This window comes from Prunus avium, chromosome 7 (assembly GCF_965620075.1).
Source record: "Prunus avium chromosome 7, drPruAviu1.hap1.1, whole genome shotgun sequence".
In the NCBI taxonomy this organism is placed as follows: Eukaryota; Viridiplantae; Streptophyta; class Magnoliopsida; order Rosales; family Rosaceae; genus Prunus; species Prunus avium.
In genome coordinates, this window is record NC_142290.1 from 27,887,141 (window position 1) to 27,905,305 (window position 18,165).

Below are 18,165 nucleotides of genomic sequence, written 5' to 3' on the forward strand. Positions count from 1 at the left end.
AAGTAGTTATCTTGGATATATATATATATATATATATATATATTGTTTTACGTTTATAGTACTATTCCAGTAATTATAAGCATTTTATTTTATTAATTATTTTTATATTTTTATATATGTTGAATTAAATAAGAGGCTTCGTTTTAATATATATATATATATATATATATGTGTGTGTATTATTATTGTCTTAGAATGTGTTTTAAAACATTATAATTGTTGGTGTAGAGTTATTGATGTGGGGCACGACATTCAATTTACTTGATGCTTCTTTTAACTTGTTATTCTACTTTTGCTTGATTACTTTTTCTTTTTAAAATGTTATAACTGTGGGCTGGTATACGTGTTACTTTGTTACTAATTGATTAAGCAATGTCACGCCCCGGACCTGGGGTAGGTGGAAACCCCGCGCCCGGTGCGTGAGTAAAATAAAATATAAAAATAAAATAAAATAAAATAAATAAAAAGAAGCAGAAGCATAAAATAAAACTTTTTCTTATAAAAATAGATCCCAAAATCTTTACAACTTTAAAATAAATAAATAAAGCTCAATCACTCTCATCTAATTCAGCCTGAGACGGTTTAGTCCTTGTCTTGCCCACTAATTCATCTGAAAAATTAAACAGGGTGAGGGGTGTGCAACCACCGCTCAATAGGGACATAAGACCTTACCACAGCAGATTGATATAACTAAATTAAGTGACATGTAATCACACAACGAAATATCAAATTAATAATATTAATGCATGAATGCTCTTCATCTAATCCCGTTAATTCATATAACTGGACAAGCAGACCTGCACGTCCCATACCATGCTTATACCACTTAGTCCCGAATGCCCATTCATATGAACTAACACCCATTTCAATCATCCCACAATTCCCCTTTTGTTAGTCATCTTGTCTAACTCTCTGTCGCCAGTCTCGAATCACCCAATAAAAACCATGTGCACTGTGGGATCCCTGAGACCTGGTACCTGCCGAGAGTTAGACTCAACTACACAAAAGACTATTTCCATTACCCTATTTTCCATCAACCCAAAAATTCCAACCATCACCGATAACATATGATCATGTCAATATTAATAAAATAATATAGATAATTAACAACACTTCAACATCCAATATCAATAATAATAATAGCATGCATAATATAGTGCTCATGAAATTTAATTAGATCAATTCCCGTAAAGGCACCCGAAGAAATCCCTACCCCGTTTTCAAAGCTTATTCCAAGTTAAGAAAATGCACAAGTTGGGACCTCTACTCCTCCAGGAACTATATCACCACTAGCTTTCTTTCTTCCTTTATCTTTTTCCTCTTTCTCTCTCTCCCAAGAACTCTTACTTTGCATGCAATGCATGCAGTGTGCAACCTCAATTAGTACACAAGGTTTTTGTGTGTTTTCATTTATTTGTGCAACTTAACTTCCTATATATATACAAGGAACAAGTCGATAGTATGTCATTTCCTATTGGAGGGTGTATTGGCGGTTGATATAAACTTACTGTCCAAGTAATTTGTCAATATGGCCTTGCACTCCAAGTTAACAATAGATAAGAACATATTGCTAGGAAGATTTTATAATTGTGGGCTGGTATACGTGTTACTCTACTTTTGCTTTATTACTTTTTCTTGATGCTTCTTTTAACTTGTTATTCTACTTTTGCTTTATTACTTTTTCTTTTTAAAATTTTATAATTGTGGGCTGGTATACGTGTTACTTTGTTACTAATTGGTTAAGCAAGCTATGTGATGCTAAAGAAAAAAAAAACCAAAAAACCAAAAAAGGAAGGTGCTATTGGGATTGATATCAAATATTGCTCACTATGTATAGAATATGTTTACTTATCAGTAATGAGAATGGGGAGAAAGAGAATTATTTCGATTCTTTATTTCCTCTGTGTTTACTTACTCACCAAGGAATAAAAAGTAAGTGGACTTGGACTCCACTCCACCCCAAAATTGGTAATCATTCCCCATACAATTAGTTACTCCCCTAGTTAATCTGATTCCTGATTTTGGTGGGAATGATTACCGACTTCCCTGATTCCTTACTTCTCCCATTCTAAGTAAGTAAACATGTCAATAATGGGAGACTGCGCGGTTATAAAAAAGAAAGCAATGAATATTGAGTCGAAAATAATATAGCTAGAGATGGAGGATGAGGTTGAAAGAAAAGGAAAGGTACTGAGTCTGGCGGAAAAGCCATAGACTGCGACTGGAAACGCCTAAAACAATTCTACAACAATAATGCGATGGAAGTAATTGGCGGGGTCCTTTTGAGAGGATTTTGTGGGTCCATAATCTTCAATCCATCCCTTGTTTTGGATTAGAATTTGAATATTATATAATATATTCATATTTCAATCCAAATTGTATCCAACTAACAAGATCATATATATTTCCCTTCTATTAAGGGATCTCTTAAATAATTTTATTTGAGGGACACTCTTTAGGGTATCCTACGAAATTTGTTTCAATGATCCAAACCATCTATTTTCTAAGTCTACATTCATAGATCATTCTTGCAAAATATTGGACAAATTGAAAAACGTTTCGACATCCAGTCGAATCCTACAAAATCAATGAACACGGTGCTTCAAGAAAGTACTAAAATTTTAATAACACAATCGAGTGGTCAAATGATATCTGATTCAAGTGAGTTTTTGTAGAGATGATCTTTAAATGAATATCTAAAATATAGAAAGTTTGAATTAGTGAAATACAATGCGAATTGGCATATAGTACGAACTCCAGTAAAATACTTGAAAATACCACATTTCGTTAGGTCATTATGACTCGTCGATTGGTCATTGTCATTTGTTCATTAAATAGTGTAGTATCATTTTAAGGGTTTAATACACCGTATATTTGGTCTAATACAATATTTGATTGGTCATTTGTCAGCGTTCGTGTTCGTACTTAGTAAGTGTTCATACCATAGAAAAATCGTAGCTTCTGAAGAAGTTTAGGATATTGTATTGTGTAAATGTACTCATTAACATTCTCAATGCACTCAGAATGTCTTTCCCATATATATGACGACAAAGTTGGAGCATTCCATTTAAAACCAATTTACAATGAGTGTGAGGCGTATAACATTTTATTGTGTAAGGCAAGATCTATTCAACAATAATTAGTTGATGGTAGCAACTTCATGCCACATACGAGGAAACTGTATTGGTAGGTAGCAGGAGGAAAAGCCACTTGAAGTTGAGGTTTTATTTGTTTTGGAGTTCTGGGTTCTATACCTCTTAACTAGTCATTGGGTGACATTCTTTACGTTCCCTTAAATCTAGCATTACCTATATATACCTTAGGAATTCAAGTGTCCACAATCCAAATTCAAGTATGATGATATTAATGCAATTATACCTTAGGAATCCTTCGACAGGGCTTGGTAGATTTGGCCTTATGAAGAGGGGGTGAAAGCAATCTTGTTGAAACTCACAATTAAAATTCTCCATCACATATTTAATATATTGAGTTGTTGATTATTGTTGTAATCTTGTTGAAGGGCTTGGTATATATATATATATATAGAAAAGTTGATATAGATCCAAATTCTCATCTAAAAGTTGGGTTTAATCCTCGGATTTGGTGACTTTGATACAAGTCCTTTGACTTTTGTGCCACATAGGATTACATTCCTTTTTGAATATTGTCTGATGTAATCTTTTTATTTTATATATTTAAAATCATTTTTTGTTCCAATATTGCCCATTATCTTAGATTACTTACCTTAATGAGATAATTAGCCAATATTATATTTCTTTCCTTATCCATTTTACCCTTGCCCATTATCTTCGATTACTTACCTTAATGAGATAATTAGCCAATATTATATTTCTTTCCTCATCCAACAACTCTTAATGAGGTAATCTTATTATTATTATTTTATGTTGAATATATGCTCAACTTTTAATCAGGTTCAGTTATTTTGTTCTTTTTAGTTGTTCTTTTATGTATAGTATACCGGAGACATAGGTACGTAATACATTTTTTGATATATTTTTCTTCATATATATATCTAAATTATAGGTAACATATTCCTTTAACAAAAAAAAAGTTATTAATTGACCTGTGTTTTGACATACATGAGATATAGGTACCACACTTTTTTGCCTTTTTGTTTATGAATCTAAGTTATAGGTAACATACGATTTACCATTTATCTTTTTTATGTACCGGAGATATAGGTAGTTTTCTATTTTTTTATCTGACTTATAGGTAGTTTTCTAATTTATGTTCCTAACTTATAGGTAACATGATTTATCACTAAGTATTTTTCTGTGAAGACCCGTATTTTAAAATGATAAAAGAAGATATTTATCATTTGGATAAACTTGGACGATATTATCTTTTTAAGATATTTATCATTTGGATAAATTTGGATGATATTATCTTTTTAAGATATTTATCTTTTGGATAAACTTGGATGATCTTATCTTGTTAGGATATTTATCTTTTGGATAAACTTCGATGTTCTTATCCTTTTAATATTGAAGTTTATCCTATCCCTATAACCACTATAAATAGGAGCAAGGAGATTTGGGGCTTAGCTCGTATTTTCTTAACTTGGAGCAATGCTTTGGAATCGAGGTAGGGATTTCTTGGGGTGCCTTTACGGGGATTGATGTAATTAAATTTCGTGAGCACTATATTATGCATGATATTATTATTTGATTATTATTGATACTGGGTGTTTAAGTGTTGTTTATTATCATGGTCATACGTTATCGGTGATGGTTGGAATTCTTGGAATGATAAAGAAAGTATGGAAAAGAGGGTAATGGGAAGGATATAGTCTTTTGTGTAGTTGAGTCTAACTCTTGGCAGGTACCAGGTCTCAGGGATCCCACAGTGCACATGATTTTTATTGGGTGATTCGGGACTGGCGAAAGGGAGTTAGACAAGATGACTAACAAAAGGGGAAATTATGGGATGATTGAAATGGGTGTTAGTTCATATAAATGGGCATTCGGGACCAAGTGGTATAAGCATGGTGTGGGACGTGCAGGTCTGCTTGTCCAGTTATATGAATTAACGGGATTAGATGAAAAGCATTCATTCATGCATTAATATTGTTAATATGATATTTGGCTGTGTGATTGCATGACACTTAATTTAGTTATATCAATCTACTGTGGTAAGGTCTCACGTCCCTACTGAGCGGTGGTTGCTCATCCCTCACCTTGTTTAATTTTTCAGATGAATTAGTGGGCAAGACAAGGACTAAACCAGTTGAGGATGAATTAGATGAGAGTGATAGAGCTTTATTTATTAGTTGTAAAGTTGTAAGATTTTGGAAACTATTTTATAAGAGAAGTTTATTTTAAACCCTTCTTTGTATTTCTTTTTATTTTATTTTACTCACCACCGGGCGCGGGATTTCCACCTAACCCCCGGGTCCGGGGCGTGACAGAATGGTATCAGAGCATAGGGATTAGATACCCTTGGGAACTGTGGTAGAAGATTAGTGTAAGCGTATAGGTTTGAATTTAACGAAGTTAATGACAAAGATCTTTCGGAGTAGATTTTCTTAATTAAGTGCTACTAAATTTCGAGGACGTAATTTCATTTAAGGGGGATAGATTGTGAAGACCCGTATTTTAAAATGATAAAAGAAGATATTTATCATTTGGATAAACTTGGACGATATTATCTTTTTAAGATATTTATCATTTGGATAAATTTGGATGATATTATCTTTTTAAGATATTTATCTTTTGGATAAACTTGGATGATCTTATCTTGTTAGGATATTTATCTTTTGGATAAACTTCGATGTTCTTATCCTTTTAATATTGAAGTTTATCCTATCCCTATAACCACTATAAATAGGAGCAAGGAGATTTGGGGCTTAGCTCGTATTTTCTTAACTTGGAGCAATGCTTTGGAATCGAGGTAGAGATTTCTTGGGGTACCTTTACGGGGATTGATGTAATTAAATTTCGTGAGCACTAAATTATGCATGATATTATTATTTGAAATGCATAATTATCATGTTATCGGTGATGGCTGGAATTCTTGGGTTAGTAAGGAAAGTATGGAAAAGAGGGTAATGGGATGGAAATAGTCTTTTGTGTAGTTGAGTCTAACTCTTGGCAGGTACCAGGTCTCAGGGATCCCACAGTGCACATGGTTTTTATTGGGTGATTCGGGACTGGTGAAAGGGAGTTAGACAAGATGACTAACAAAAGGGGAAATTATGGGATGATTGAAATGGGTGTTAGTTCATATAAATGGGCATCTGGGACCAAGTGGTATAAGCATGGTATGGGACGTGCAGGTCTGCTTGTCCAGTTATATGAATTAACGGGATTAGATGAAGAGCATTCATTCATGCATTATTCTTAATTATATGATATTTGGCTGTGTGATTGCATGACACTTAATTTAGTTATATCAATCTACTGTGGTAAGGTCTCACGTCCCTACTGAGCGGTGGTTGCTCATCCCTCACCTTGTTTAATTTTTCAGATGAATTAGTGGGCAAGACAAGGACTAAACCAGTTGAGGATGAATTAGATGAGAGTGATAGAGCTTTATTTATTAGTTGTAAAGTTGTAAGATTTTGGAAACTATTTTATAAGAGAAGTTTATTTTAAACCCTTCTTTGTATTTCTTTTTATTTTATTTTACTCACCACCGGGCGCGGGATTTCCACCTAACCCCCGGGTCCGGAGCGTGACATTTTCGTTACTAATAATAACACTATTTACTTGTATGTCAGGTATATAATTTAATGTGGGTGCTTGTATTGGTATAATTTGTGGGTCTTTACTTTGTATTGATTAAATTGTATTTTGTCCATATATTAGGAATATTATGAAGGAAAGAATTCAAAATTTAAATTATGGAATTCAATTACAAGGAAATAATGTATTAAATTTAGATTTTCAATGTGTTTTCCTTATTTACCTCAAAGGGTAAAATTGACACAACAAAAAAGTAATAAATGTAAAAGGACCTGCATCTAAAACTAAAACCGCGAGGACTAAACCCAATGATAGCTAATCGTTGTGGACCTAGATCTAAGAAGCCCATATATATATATATATATATATGTTTTCAAGTGTTTTTTTTTCCAATTTATGTCCCATATGATAAATTACATACATGTAAAAAATTTGTATTACGAAATTGTTTTGATTTTTCTGTATTCGTCTATCTATATAAAGGCAGAAAGGTGAAACATTCAAAATCTCAAATATTCTACTATGTTAATAAAAAATATTAAAAGAGAAGATATTCTATTAAATAAAGATAAATTGGTACATTAACAATACTAGCCTCTCTGCACGCACAAGAGGTTTTTTTTTTAAATTTAAAATTTTATTTTAGAATTAAAAAAGATAATGGATAATTGTGTTCCATAAAAATAGAATCCATTATTTGATTTTTCTTTTCATTTTTATTTTTTTAATATGAAAAAGTGTGAATTTACCATATTATCCTTATTTAATTAATAATTTCAATTTTTAATGTTTGCATTAACCAAGGGCATTTTCTGGTATTTTGAATGTTTCACCATTCTCTACCTTTTGCTTTATATATATAGATGTTTAAATTAAATTTAGTAAAAGGGAGTAAAACAAAAGAAAATGTTTTGTAGTTGCGGACACCTCAAAACTGTTTTGTATTTTAGATGTAGGTTTTTCAAATAACATATATGTGATTTACCAGTATGGTACTTGAATTATTGTGCATGGTAAAATGGACAAAAAATATATACAAAAAGGGATTGGGCTTGTGAAAGTTCACTCGTGCCGTTTTAGTTCATTTAATTAATAAGGTAAATTCAGCTCAGTCCATTTTAGTTTCTTGAAAGAATAAAAAAAAAACCTTTTAATTCCACCAATTTTTTTTTTTCAAAATTTATATTCAATAATCAATACCAATACAATACAACCACTTATTTTTACAAATTTTGTCAAAAAAAACAAAAACAAAACAAAAGGTTGTGAAGCGGACATGAAACACGCCGCCTAAAACGTTATATAAATAGAGAAAGATTCAAATGTCTGGTTTTTTTCATGAAATACCAATTGCCAAACCCTAATCGAATCGTTTCCCATTGTGGCCAGACAGAATAGTAATAATAATAAGAGAGAGAGAGAGAGAGAGAGAGAGACGCCGACTAAAAAGGTGATATATATAATTCTCTCTCCCTTTCATTGATTTTGATCCTTTGTTGTTTTCCCAGTTCACAACTACAGAAACCCTAATCGAGATCTTTGGTGTGTTATGTTTTCGCGAAATACTTCCACCAACAACTTTTTCCTCACCTTTGATGTTGTGAGTTAATTTCTAGGTAACAAAATTTCGTATGTGGTTGGTTTTGATGTTTCCTTGTTAGAAATTGGCAGAGAGCTGTAGCGTGCATTTCACCATGGTTTTGATGTTTCCTTCTTTTTTTGGATTAATTACATGGTCAATGTAGTTCTTTAAATATTTGTTCAAAATTTCGTAGATGCAGAATTTATTTCGGAAATTTCCGATTAGTTTTTGTCTAAGTTTTCTTTCTCATCTATTTTCTACTGATTTTTTGGGCTAACATGTTTTAGGAATGACCCAAACAGAAGAGAACAATCCACATCGGACCCCGGTAAGACTTTCACTGAATAAGATTTGTTTAGTTCCTAAACATTCACTGGGGGCATATACTCTGTTCTGATTTGAGCCTCTATGCAGATGATTGTTGAGAATGGTGCAACCATTGACATTCCTGACATTGGGAAAAAGAAGTTAGTTTCCTATTTCCTTGTGCTTTAAAATCTTCGTTTGTATCGCTCCAATGTGAAAAGATTGTTTCCTTTTCATTTATGCTTTAAAATCTTCGTTTGTATAGCTCCAATGGGAAAAGATTGTTTCCTTTTCATTTATGCTTTTGATATGTGTTCAGAAAATCACCAAGAAAAGGAAGGAAAATATTGGCGTATGTTTGCCCATGGCCCATTACTTATCTAGAGCCTTCTGATTTCAATGCCCTTATTTTGGTAAGAAATTCACTGAATCAAATATGTTTACGTCCTTTGCATATGATGGATGTGCTATTCTAATTTGAGTGATTGTGTACAAGGCTTTGAAGACTGACATTCGTGGTAGCCCCCGGAGGAGGTTAGTTTTCGATTCACTCGTGCTTTGCTTATCTTGATTTTACTGGAATGGGATTCTTTTTTTTTTTCTTTTTTCTTTTTTTTTTCATTTACGCGTTTGATACAGGATAATAAGGAATCAAATGAATGGCCACAAAGACCATAGTCCTTGTTTAGATGCTCGTTATTTGAGGGAGACACACCCAAATCGCATACCAGTAAGAATTTCACTGCATCAAATATGTTTACTTCCTATGCATTCAGTAGATATCCTCTATTCTAATTTGAGCTTTCATTCAGGTGATTTTGAAGAAGGATGCAAGTAGTGACATTCCTGACATGGACGGGGAGAAGTTAGTTTCGAATTCCCTTGTACTTTAATTATGTTGATTTGTGTTTGTACATTCAAATAGAATTGTTCTCATTTCATTTATGCTTTTGATATATGTCTTGAAATTGGTCAGGAAAAAATAAAGGGAAAGGAGGAAAAAATAAAATTTGAAAGCATGACCCCATAATTGTTAGGTTTAAATTGTGAGTTGTGAATTTTAATGCGTACATGCAATCTATAGCGCATCCATAGGATCTAGTCATGACTCATGATGTGTTCATTTAGAGTTGCACTTTTCCAATATATATTTATATATATTGTGTGGGGAAAAATTTTCACTGCATTAGGTGAAGTTGTAGGAGTGGTAAGGGAATGGTCCTAATGGTGAAGGTTTGAATGAATTGATTAACTACGTGGCAAAGGCTTCCTACCAAGTAATTTTCATATTCCATAACTGGATATAAGATTTATACAGAGAGGAAAACCTACTTATTACTACAAAGAAAGGCAAACTCTAAGTTCATTTGTGTTCATAGCTTCTTATGTTTTCGTTGCATCAGTTGTGCATTTTAATGTGCTCGTGCAATATATATGCACACAAATAGGATCTAGTCATGTGTATCGTTCCTACACAGTTTCATTTTAACAAAAGAAAAAAAGGTTGTGGGAGAAAACATTTCAGTACATTAGGTGAAGTTCTAGGGTTGGTTACGAATGGTCTTTATTATAATGGTTTGCATGAATTTGTTACCTAAGTGGCCAAGTCTGCCAACCAAGTAATCTTATACTCAATATTAGTACATGGAAGAGGGAAACATATTTAATACTACATAGGAAAACTCGAAGTTCATTGCTGTTCGTAGCTTATCTTAAATGAAGGGGTTCTCAGATAGTTTTATTGTCAATCCTGTTTTTCTGACTGCAGATTTCTTGTCTATGGTGATATGCCTATTCGAGAATTTGTTGATTTTATTCATATCACCGAGAATTTGTTGATTTTATTCATATCACTATCAGGCTCAGCAGAAAAAAGCCTATATTTGTCTTTTTCAAGAACACTGAACCTCTCACTAGTGAGTTGCAACCAAGGTCTTAAATATCGAGGGTTTCGGAAATATCGGTGGTTCAAAAACACGGAAATGTCGATGGAAATATCGGGAAAATATTGATATCGATTAAAATTAGATAAAAACCACGGAAATTATGATAAAAACATGGAAATTTTTAATGAAACTTTGTAAAAAGTTTATTTAGTCAATCATCTATTATTTTAACACAAAATATTTGAAGGAAATGCATTGCATAGTAGGTTTGAGTGATTTAAGTTGATTATATTGCGAGCTGACAAACTATGTGACTTAGAAAATTCAGAGTAATTAATGAAAGAAAATTAAACACCCTATAGTAATTTATTTATCATTTTTACTACAATATTTTACACTTTATAAATTGCATGGTAAGATACATGAGTAACTTTATTTCACGTTATTCACTGGACATCATGACATGGTACACGTTCTTATATTTATTATTTATCAAAAATTGAAAAATAATTAAAAATGTAAACCAACTTGATTTGTCATGAAAATTAAGCACTCTACCATGCTTAAAACATAATAATGAAGATTGAAAATTAACTAAGAACATAAATAAAGTTATCCAAGGAAGAATTAAATAGGAAATAAAGAAAATGATTATAGAGATTTAAGTAATTAAGCAACAATTTGAAGGGGAATTTAGTAATGTAAGTACTTATAATGAATAATAAAATAAGCAATAACATTAAATGGATGAAATAGGAAAGAAATAAATTATATTAAGTAATTAAATATTTGGTCAACAATATAGGGGGAGGGGTTTGAACCCCTATGTGCGTGAGTTGAAATGATTTATTTCATTTTTGAAAGTTCATATCGCGATATTATCGATAATTTCGATAATATCACGATATTTTGACCATTTCAGATTGAATTTGAACGAAAATTTCGGTCCCAATATTTCGGCGATATTATCGAGGATATTTTCGATAAATTGACGAAATATAAATGGAATGTTGCGAAAATATCGGGACCCAAAAAAAACTGGTTGCAACTCATTTTAGTTTTAGGCATAATAATATCTTGTTCTCAAAGTTGTAGTTGTAACAATTCATCAATCCAATGTTACAGGTGCTTTTATGTCTACAATCGATGAGGAAAATAAGGATGAAGATGGATTTCTTCACATTACCTACAATGGAGAAAGCATGCATGGTAACGCACAAATATGAGTCTTTCATGAATCATGCCTATGTATTACTAGCTTGGGTAGGTAGGTTGGGGAGGGGATCTGATAGCAGAACTGAAACTGTTATGCATGCATGGTTTCAACTCCACACATTCATCAAAGTTACACGAAAAGACATTTTACTTAAAATTGTGTCATAGCAAAGTCATGATTCTCCAACCTCCCCCCCTTTGGATTTCAAAGGATTTCATACAAAAGCAGAAATCCTTGGATGCTATGTATACTAATATGTGAGCTATGAGCATCATTATGATAAACCAATAAAGAATAAAGGGCAGCATTTTGAAATTGCATATGTGAATATAAAACAACGGCATCCATTTCCATCAAGACAGTCAAGAAAGATATGAATATGTAATCAAAAGAAAGCTTATATGAAAAAATAATACATACCAAATACGTATTTAATCACGCCATCCGTACTATGCTAGTACATGTACCCATCCAGTTGCTCATAGACATTCAATGGATGGTCTTTCAACATCTCTGGAATCGCGTCCTCAATCTCTTCAATATGTCTTCAAGTTCATTCTTGGTATTTTATAATTAAATCATAAGTTAGCATGTCCGGGAATTAAAAATATATATTACTAAACTACACGCACCATTTACAAATAAAAGAACAAACTTACTTCAAAGTGACCAAAAACTTAAATGATCAATGTAAACTCAACAACCTACTCCCATGACATCGTTTTCACCTCAACAACACACATGTAATCATGCGGCTCGTCAGTGAAAACAAAATGGTAGACATCCGGTGGAACATAGCCGGCATAATTAACGAGAAATTGAACAACATAATCCACTAACTATTGAAAACAATGGTTGTCCGATATGTTCATGTTTATTGTGTTCTTCCTCATCAATTGTCACTCTAAAATTATAAATCTATACTAATAAATAAAGATTATGCACATAATAAACTTTAAAATTTACTCATGAATTAGAAAATTATGCTACCTCATCATCCTCATTATCACCCCTCGCGTCCACTACATTGTCAAGGAGTCAGCCATCACACCATCATACCATACAAGCACATGTACCCATCCGGTTGCTTATAGTCAATCAGTGGATGGTAAATCACCGTCTCTAGACTCACATGTTTTATCAATATGTTGAAATTCCAACATATCTATATTTTCCACATTGTCTTCAAAGTTTTCCGATGTCAATCTAACCACTTCAAGTTCATCCCGGGAAACAATTTTCAACCTATTTTATAATATAATCACAAGTTAGCATGCTCCGAAATTAAAAATATATACTACTAAACTACACGCACCATTTACAAATAAAATAACAAACTTCAAACTGGCCAGATACGTAGATAAATTATGTAAACTCAATTGTCTGCTCCCATGACATTGCTTTTGCCTCAACATCACATACGTAATCATGCGTCCCGTCGGCAAAAATAAAATGATAGGCATTTTGTGGGATATATCTAACAAGATTAATTAGAAATAGAACAACATCACCCATCAACTATTGAAAACAATGTGTCTGATATGTTTAGCTCTATAGTGTTCTTCCTCGTCAATTTTCAGTTTAACAACCGTGACCATCTTAGGACCCTCCTCCTTCGGTGAAACAATTTTCATCATCAGTTGTAACTATGAATTATATATGTATACTACTAAGGCTTGCAATAGTAACTACTTCAGGAACCTAGATCTATCTGTCATAATGGAATGCTTTTCTTCGAGTTCGAGGAGGCCTAATGATTAAAGTATGAATTTTACTGAATCTGGTATGTCTATTTTTATATATTCAGTGGACACTCTCTCTAAGGTGAACCTTTCTTTCTCATCATTTGTCCTAATTCGGTTTTTTTTTTTTTTTTACTAATCTATGTTGTTGTAACACTAGTCATCCTCATCTGCGATAGTAACACAAGAATAACCAGTAGAATTGTCCTCATCTACTACAAACACAGTTATATATTTTTAGGCCCACTATCACGACCTCTCAGCCAATTGTTGTCTCGTCAAAGAGTCCGCCATCATGGGAGTGGAGCTATACATGAACGTGTATCCATTCAATGGATGGTTTGCCAACATCGTTAGAATAGCCTCCTCCATTGCTCCATTCTGAAATTCAAATTTATTGACCATGTCTATGTCGTGGTGATCCAGATCTTGTTGTGTCACCCTAACCACCCAAGTTCATCATGTTAAACAAATTTCATTAGTTGACATGCCATAATTAAAAGTATATTATACTAAATGCTATGAAAAAATAAAATAAGAATTACGAGAAACTAATAACTAGCATAAATCTTTAATACAAACTCAACGAGTTGCTCCCATGTCATTGCAACCGCTTCTTTCAAAGTCAAGAACTCATGCGTATTGTGACAAAAGATATATTATAGGCATCCAGCCGGTCATAGCGAGCAAGGTTGTTGAGTATGAAAACAATAAAAAGCAACAATAGTTGAACATATAGAGAGTCCAATATGTTCACATTTCCTATGTTGTGGACAATACCATCAAATGTTTCTCTAACCACGCAAACCAAACCATTCTCAACATTTAAAATTATCAAATGTAACTCACAAATTATAAATCTACTAGCCGTATAATAAACTATAATTTATACTCATATGCTTGATCATCATGACCACCATCATAATTAACCTCTATTGAAGAAATGATATTATTCTGAAATGGCATATGTGAATACAATACAAGGGCATCCATTCCTATTAAGTCAATCAAGAAAGATCTGAATATATAACCAAAAGAAGGCTCATATGAGAAGATAATGCATACCAAATATGTATTTAATCACGCTATCCGTAATGTACTAACACATGTACCCATCCGGTGGCTCGAAGCCATTCAATGTGTGGTCTCTCACCATCTATAGAATAACATCCTCAATCTCTTCAATATGTTAAAATTGCAACATATCTATAGTTTCAACATTGTATTCAAAGTTGTTTAGTGCAAATCTAACCACTTCAAGTTCATTCTGGGAAACAATTTTCAACCTATTTTATAATAAAATCATAAATTAGCATGATCGGGAATAAAAAATATATATATTACTAAACTACACGCACCATTTACAAATAAAAGAACAAACTTACTTCAAAGTGACTAGAAACATATATGATCGATGTAAACTCAACCAATTGCTTCCATGACATCGTTTTCACCTCAAAAACACATATGTAATCATACGTCTCTTCGGTAAAAATAAAATGATAGACACATGATGGGATATAGTCGGCAAGATTAAAGAGAAATGGAACAACATCATCCTCCAACTATTGAAAATAATGGTTGTCCGATATGTTCATCTCTATTGTGTTTTTCCTTATTAATTGGTACTCTAACAATTGTAACCATCTTGGGACCCTCATTGTTCGGTAAAACAATTTTCATCATCAATTGTAACTCTAAAATTATAAATCTATGATAATAAATTAAGACAATGAACTTAATAAACTATAAAATTTACTTATGAATTGAAAATTACACTACCTCATCGTCATCATTATCACCCCTCCATCCGTATCATTGTTAAGAAGTAAGTCATCACCTCATTCATACTATACAAGCACATGACATCATTTTAACCTCAAAAACACATATGTAATCATACGTCTCTTCGGTAAAAATAAAATGGTAAACACATGGTTGGATATAGTCGGCAAGATTAACGAGAAATGGAACAACATCATCCTCCAACTATTGAAAACAATGGTTGTCCGATATGTTCATCGTTATTCTGGTTTCCCTTATTAATTGGTACTCTAACAATTGTAACCATCTTGGGACCCTCATTGTTCGGTGAAACAATTTTCATCATCAATTGTAACTCTAAAATTATAAATCTATGATAATAAATTAAGACAATGCACTTAATAAACTATAAAATGTACTCATGAATTGAAAATTACACTACCTCATCATCATCATTATCACCCCTAACATCCGTATCATTGTTAAGAAGCAAGTCATCACCTCATCCGTACTATACAAGCACATGTACCCATCCAATTTCTCATAGCCATTCAATGGGTGGTAAATCACCGCCTCTAGACTCACATGCTTCATCAATACGTTGAAATTCCAACATATTTATAGTTTCAACATTGTATTCAAAGTTTTTCGGTGTCAATGTTACCACTTCAAGTTCATGTCGGGAAATAATTTTCAATCTATTTTATAATAAAATCACAAGTTAGCATTCTCCGAAATTAAAAATATATACTACAAACTACACACAACATTTACAAATAAAAGAACAAACTTCAAGCTGACTAGATAAGTAGATGATTGAGGTAAACTCAACCGTCTGGTCCCATGACATCGCTTTCGCCTCAACGACACAAATCTGATCATGCGTCTCGCCGACAAAAACCAAATGATAGACATCCAATGGGACATAGCCGACAAGATTAACGAGAAATTAATACACCACTCTGCATTCATTTCACATTATTATACTAGTCTGAATTTGGAGCTTACCTCGTGGCTTGACTTGATTTGGGTTGTTTCCAGTTTTATGAATAAACCTACATCAATTTATTTGAATCTTGATATAGAAGCAGTTCCTGAGAACCAGAACGGAGATGATGATGATGATGATGATGATGATGGTGATGATGGTGATGATGGTGGTGATCATGATGATGATGGAGGTGATCATGATCATGATGATGATGGTGGTGATCATGATGACGATGAGGTAAGATAATTTTTTTTTTACTTCATGAGTAAATTACGCCTAGTAGATTTATAAGTTGTGAGTTATATATGGTAATTTTATAGGTTGGGGGAAGAGGAGAAGTGAACATATTGGCCTATCATTCTGATCCGGAGTTGTGGGAACATATTCTTCCCATCGTCAATGCCCTTGATTTCTATGATCGGCCGCATTCCTACCATGTAGTTTTCGCTAACAATGTGACAGGTGATGACGTCTTGAGTTGGGATGCAGCGGTTGCGATACCATAGCTGCAACTCGTTGAGTTTGTATCGAAGATTTTCGCTATTGATCATTTTGTCGTAAGTTTCTTCTTTTATTTTTCGGAGTAGTACTATATACTTTTAATTCCAGCATGAAAACTAATGAAATTTGTTTACCAGACTGTAGCTTTGGTGGTTAGGATGACAGAAGATTTTGAGCGGCACAACATAATCACGGTCAATAAATTGGAGTTTCAAAACGTTGAAGCAATGGAGTGGGCCATTCGAGAGGCGCTGGTAGATCATCCATTGAATGGTCAAAAGGAGCCGGATTGGTACAGATGCATGTACAGCACTATTGAGACAATCGAGGGCTCTTTGACCAAACAACAAGTGGCTGAGAGGACATGGCAGTGGGCCCAAAACTAGGGCTGAGCACGGGTCGGGTCGGGCCAATTTTGGGCCCAAATGATAAACAGCGCACCTATTTGTTAGGCCCATTTTCGAATTAAATGGAAACATAAATTAGGCAGGGCGGGTTGGTTCGGTTCGGATGTTTGCCGAGGCCCAACAAAAACAACAATTGAATGTGTTTTTTTTTTTTTGTAACCTAGTGGAACATATCCTGGAAGTGCAAAAGCACGAAGATAGGAGTTTCGATAATGTGGATTCCTTGCAAGGTGGAAGGACAATCCACATGTATAAAACATCCTTGCAACTTCAGCATTACATTGTTCTCTACCCTCATTTTGAAAAGCTCTATCAAGGGGCCCATTCATTCCCTTTCTCTTCTTTTGCTCAACATTAGACACAGAAAAACAAAGTAAAGAACTAGTATTAGGCAAAAACACTTGTCTTGGAGCTACACTTTTCAACCGGTGTTCACATTCTCTCACGAGTTTTTTCATTTCTACAAAAACTTCATCAGTAACCTTTTTGCAAGGTGCAATCCCATTGCCTGATATTTTCAACAAATGAAACTTGACTCTAGAGTAAGAGCCTTTGTAAGTATTATGACAATAATTGCATTCAAACATAGGATTTCCTCCTCATTTTCCTAACTTGTCAAGCCTTTTAACATACTTCCATAATGGAGCATAATAATCTACCTCGATTTCAGTATTCTCAGTAGTGTTAATAATATGGTATTTTTGCTTATGTTCAAACCTTAGCATTATCTTTTCCATAAAATATTAAATTAAATTTAATTAATTAATTAATAATCTTATTTTGGGGTCGGGATGTTACAGGCTCAGAGTATGGAAACTTCATTGGATAAAGAATATGGAATCCCCGATACTATAAGTGTTGCAGTTGATGAGGCTCTTAAAGCACAACCTAAAGCAAAATGACCAATTAATATATTTGTCACTTTTGAAGCTCAGCAAAGTACATTAAATTCAGTATACAAACAAAAAGAAAGAAAGGAAGTTTGTCGAAAGATTGGTCGTTTTTTCTTCTCTAGAGCACTCCCAGTTACTATTGTAAATGATCCATTTTGGCTTCCTATAGTGGA

General features: G+C 33.2%; 1 protein-coding gene across 1 annotated transcript; it reads left to right on the forward strand.

The window, feature by feature from the left end:
- The first annotated feature begins 8,573 nt into the window (after positions 1-8,573).
- Positions 8,574-9,557, forward strand: LOC110744819 (uncharacterized). The gene is made up of 6 exons (XM_088244149.1): positions 8,574-8,614; positions 8,701-8,753; positions 8,912-9,005; positions 9,089-9,126; positions 9,232-9,322; positions 9,405-9,557. Exons 1-6 carry the CDS (start codon positions 8,576-8,578, stop codon positions 9,483-9,485), a joined length of 396 nt encoding a protein of 131 aa, XP_088100275.1. The 5' UTR covers positions 8,574-8,575; the 3' UTR covers positions 9,486-9,557.
- The last annotated feature ends 8,608 nt before the right edge of the window (positions 9,558-18,165 follow it).

Coding starts and splice junctions, on each gene's coding strand:
- LOC110744819 (XM_088244149.1), top strand. CDS start 8,576: ATGACCCAAACAGAAGAGAACAATCCACATCGGACCCCG. Junction 8,615..8,700: donor ACAATCCACATCGGACCCCG/GTAAGACTTTCA, acceptor GCCTCTATGCAG/ATGATTGTTGAGAATGGTGC. Junction 9,006..9,088: donor ATTTCAATGCCCTTATTTTG/GTAAGAAATTCA, acceptor ATTGTGTACAAG/GCTTTGAAGACTGACATTCG.